The sequence below is a fragment of the Cornus florida genome, unplaced genomic scaffold (assembly GCF_030987335.1).
Source record: "Cornus florida cultivar Cherokee Brave unplaced genomic scaffold, ASM3098733v1 CherokeeBrave_3.0.0_Hap2_Chr06, whole genome shotgun sequence".
Taxonomy (NCBI): domain Eukaryota; kingdom Viridiplantae; phylum Streptophyta; class Magnoliopsida; order Cornales; family Cornaceae; genus Cornus; species Cornus florida.
Genome location: NW_026775576.1, coordinates 100,379,475 through 100,383,587, shown reverse-complemented (window position 1 = coordinate 100,383,587; position 4,113 = coordinate 100,379,475). Strand labels below are relative to the sequence as shown.

Sequence of the window (4,113 nt, the reverse complement as noted above, 5' to 3'; positions counted from 1 at the left end):
TTTTTCTTTACACTTTCCGTCAGCATCACATTCACAGACAGCAATGCATCATATATATATATATACATACATATATATATGTATGTATATGCTTGTATGTATCATCAATCTTCAAAATTTGATCTTCTTACTATTATTAATTAGAAAATTAAAGATAAACACAGGCACACACATACACACAATGTGTGTGTGTGACAATGTGATTTATTATTGATTTGTGGTAAAAGAGTTTGTTTTAATTCAGTAACATTCACTCACCTGAAGAGAAAAAAGAAAATTAAGGCAAAATGAAAAAGGTGATGAATTAATTTCAGGTAACTTTAAATTTTGATCGAACCTATTAATTTAGGAGCCTTACTCAAATCTGAAAAGCGGTCTGTCTTGCGTGAGAATAATATAAATTCCCAGCCATTCATTTGAAAACATGTCCATGCAACAAATATTGAACAGACATACTTAATTAGTAGATCAAAATATTGCATTCACTAAACGATTCAAATTATTATTATTATTATTTATTTATTTTTTTTCTTTTCTGGAAACTTGACAATACGAACTTAAGCACGCACATACATTTTTTTCCCCTTAACAGTGTGAAAAGTGTTTTAGTAAGATTTGAAAAAACCCTTCAAAAACTGCTGATCTAATTTAAGTAAAGATAAATTAATTTTGATAGAATATAAAATGAAAGGTTTGTTTTTTTATAATATTCTTCAAGAATACATGGGTGGTCCCTAATGCTGTTTCACAAAGAAAACTGACAAGATAACAACAAAAATTTACTTGAAACTTATTCGGACTTCTTCAATAAACAAATACTGAATTTCTTGGTCTTTGCAGCACTGTTGAAATTGGGTAGAAGCTATATATGTATTTCAATGAAGTAGGACAGTCCACAATTCATACTTATTCATATTTTTAAAAATTGTATATATGTATTTGAATTGATCAAAATGATACATAACTAAAAAAATAATTTTGTTTGCAGGTATTGGTGGTGTATTCTACGTTAAAAAATAAAAAATAAAATAAAAGTTAAAACACACAGAATACACTACCAATATTTTTCTCACCAATGTATAACATCATGCATGACTGCCTACATGTATTGCATGCATATATACATATGCACAAGTTAGATACATACCAATAATGTTAGATGAATAATTGTTTAGACGTCTCTAGAGAGAGAGAGAGAGAGACTTTTCCATCTTTTTTGTCAAGTTCTAGGGTTTCAATTCCCATTGGCTGTACATAAGACAATAATTCATATTTTTCAGAGCTAGTCAACGGAATTTTCAGGTTTAGTGTCTCGATCTTCTTCTTTAGAACTCTCTTTCCCTGTCCTAAGATGAGGGATCAAATAATTATAGAAGAAAGAAGGAAGATAACATATATAGGTCATGAAGCTGCCTAGAAAGCCCTAATTCCTAATAATTCTCTCTAACTAGTGTATATATATCTGTATTGACATTTCTTCAGTGTTGATCTTCTTACTACTTTTCAGCTCAAAATTTCAAACCCTGACCTAGAGAGATTGAAGAAAACCTAGTACGAAAGATGGAGGGCAGTGGCGGCACTGAATGTGCTAAGACAAGCCTTTCTGACCAAAATGAAGATGAGGATGAGAGTGACCAGAACAACGATGCATGCCCTCCTAAAGATGGAGCAAGCTCAAGCAACAGCACAGTGGAAGAGACCGAGAAGAAGGCATCAGTGAGGCCTTATGTTCGATCTAAGATGCCCAGACTCCGCTGGACGCCTGATCTCCATCTTCGATTTGTCCATGCTGTAGAGAAGCTTGGTGGACAAGACAGTGAGTTACAACTAGTCAAATTTAATTTGATTAGGCCTTAAATATTTTTCCAGTCTGCTTGGGATCGTCTTAAGGACACATTGATCATTATATGTTGTTGATTCTTTTGGTGCAGGAGCAACACCCAAATTGGTTCTTCAAATGATGGGCATCAAAGGACTTAACATAGCTCATGTCAAGAGTCATTTACAGGTTATTTTGCCAATTTATAGCTACAGTTAGCATATCATGATGATTTAATTTCCTTTTTCCCAAGTAATATTTTTTCCTTTCTTGTTTGGGTATGTTGGATTAGATGTATAGAAGCAAGAAGATCGATGACCCTGCTCAAGGTAAGGCAATTTCTTCTTTCATATATTTTTCCTTCTCATTTGCACAAAATTAGGGTTTTCACTGGGCATCTAATTAACATGCCTATGCTTCTCCTTGGCAATAATAGCTGATCATAGGCATCTTGTGGAAGGTGGAGACCGAAATATCTACAACCTGAGCCAACTCCCTATGCTCCAAGGTTTTAACCTAAAGCATGATTCAAGTTCAAGGTATGAACAATTCAAACACTTCCTGGTTTGATCTTATTTTTTTAATTTAATCTCACAGTAAGATGTCCATTTTTTTTTGAAGATATGGAGATACTTGTTGGAGTGGCCTTGAACACTGGATGCATAACCCTTCTATAGGCCGGGGTATGAACGACATCAAAGACGGTCCACGATTTTATGGTTCAATTGCAGAGAGGATCTTTGGGAGAAACTATAGGAACTCTTCTGATCAATATCTTCATATGGGTATTTCCCCTTTGAATCACGAACAATACACTTGGAGAACCCATGAATTGAGAGATGACTTTCGATCATTTCATGATTGTGAGTCTTGGCGAGGAAAATCCATACCAAGCCATGTGGATCTCAACCCCTTAACTCAATTGCAGGAACAAGCTCGAGAGGGAACTAATCTTTTGGGCACCAGAAACTGTACTGATTTGAACAAAACGACGAGTCTTTCAGACCGGACCACACTGAAAAGGAAGGCTTCAGACTGCAACCTGGATTTGAAGCTATCTCTTGGGCTAACGCAAAGGAATGATGAGAGGAGGAAAGGTTTAGAGGAGGATGAAGAAGATGAGAGTAAGTTGTCATTGTCCTTGTGCTCACCATCTTCCTCAAAGCTAAGCAGGTTGAAGGAAGGAGACACTAGTAAGGAAGATGCAAGAAGGGTAAGTACTCTGGATCTGACTTTATGAATGAGACAATTCTAAGTGAGATCTTGAGGTACTTGTTGCAGAAAATGCATTTTCTAGATTGTCTTGTACCATCATATATACAAGGTATTAGCCAGCACGTACTTATCTTGTTTTGATGTTCTCTTTCCCCATTTTGTTTGCAAGATCTAGCTACTTTGTTTAGATTAATTAGTCTGTTATGTACTTCATTTGGAAGAAGAGGGTGAAAATTAAGATTGAAAAACTTCCATTTGTGTATCATCAAAATGGGATAATATATGCTAGAAATTTAGATAGATAGAATTTGGCATCACTACATTTTTTTTTTTTTTTCCCCTCCTCCCAGGCCAAAGTAAGATTGCATTAAACTAAAGAAACAAGAATACGAGGCACAGATAGAGGTCTAATTAGCTGAAGAAAATTAATTTGTAAATGGATATATAAGTGGTTAATTTGGTCCAAAAGGATCTAACTTTTCCCAAAATCATTGACATTCTTGCAAATCATACATTTGTTTAAGCTTCATTCTTTTGCTAGCTAGGGTTTTTAGTTTTGGTTGCTTATGATCCATATTTTATATATCATATATGGACACTCTTTTTATAAGTTTGTCTGACAAATGGTGTAAATTCTTACTTGACTAAGACCTCCTATCTTAATCTGATCCTAGCTATTTGTATAAAAGTTCGAATCAAGAGATGGAGATATATATACCTTTCTTTACCAGCACTTGGTCTGAGAATTTAGAAAGTGGCCGGTGTCTATGTATTTTGATCTGAGTCTATTTGAAATAGATTTTTGTATAAGATTATATATCTGGCCAAGAGCTAGACTATCTAATATATGGGGATTGGGGACCATAAATTAATATATATGTTGATGAATTCCACAACCAAATGAATTTCCTTTAAGAGCTACATATACTATTCCATAAATGGTTGATGAATTCCCTGAAAGGGAAGATTAATGTCAATTGTTGTGATTAGTTCCCATTAGAGAGAGAGAGATGATGATCGAAACTTAAGGCTGATAATTAATCTGTTCCAATAGTCTATGTTGTGTTGCAATTGTATGA

At 34.4% G+C, this 4,113-nt stretch overlaps 1 protein-coding gene across 3 annotated transcripts; it reads left to right on the top strand.

Moving 5' to 3' along the window:
* Window positions 1–1,139: 1,139 nt before the first annotated feature.
* Window positions 1,140–3,175, top strand: LOC132313335 (two-component response regulator ARR18). Of its 3 annotated transcripts, none has more exons than XM_059812053.1 (6): window positions 1,140–1,302; window positions 1,508–1,816; window positions 1,932–2,008; window positions 2,112–2,148; window positions 2,256–2,358; window positions 2,441–3,175. In XM_059812053.1, exons 2-6 carry the CDS (start codon window positions 1,561–1,563, stop codon window positions 3,057–3,059), a joined length of 1,092 nt encoding a protein of 363 aa, XP_059668036.1. In that variant the 5' UTR covers window positions 1,140–1,302; window positions 1,508–1,560; the 3' UTR covers window positions 3,060–3,175. The 3 variants fall into 3 exon arrangements, with proteins under 3 accessions (XP_059668036.1, XP_059668037.1, XP_059668035.1); XM_059812054.1 differs by lacking the exon at window positions 1,140–1,302 and adding an exon at window positions 1,309–1,400; XM_059812052.1 differs by lacking the exon at window positions 1,140–1,302 and having other exon boundaries at window positions 1,309–1,816.
* Window positions 3,176–4,113: the final 938 nt, after the last annotated feature.

Bases quoted from the DNA above. Each gene is read 5' to 3' on its own strand.
- LOC132313335 (XM_059812053.1), top strand. From the start codon at position 1,561: ATGGAGGGCAGTGGCGGCACTGAATGTGCTAAGACAAGCCTTTCTGAC. The intron at 1,817-1,931 runs GTGAGTTACAAC...CTTTTGGTGCAG, and splicing joins GAAGCTTGGTGGACAAGACA to GAGCAACACCCAAATTGGTT. The intron at 2,149-2,255 runs GTAAGGCAATTT...TGGCAATAATAG, and splicing joins GATCGATGACCCTGCTCAAG to CTGATCATAGGCATCTTGTG.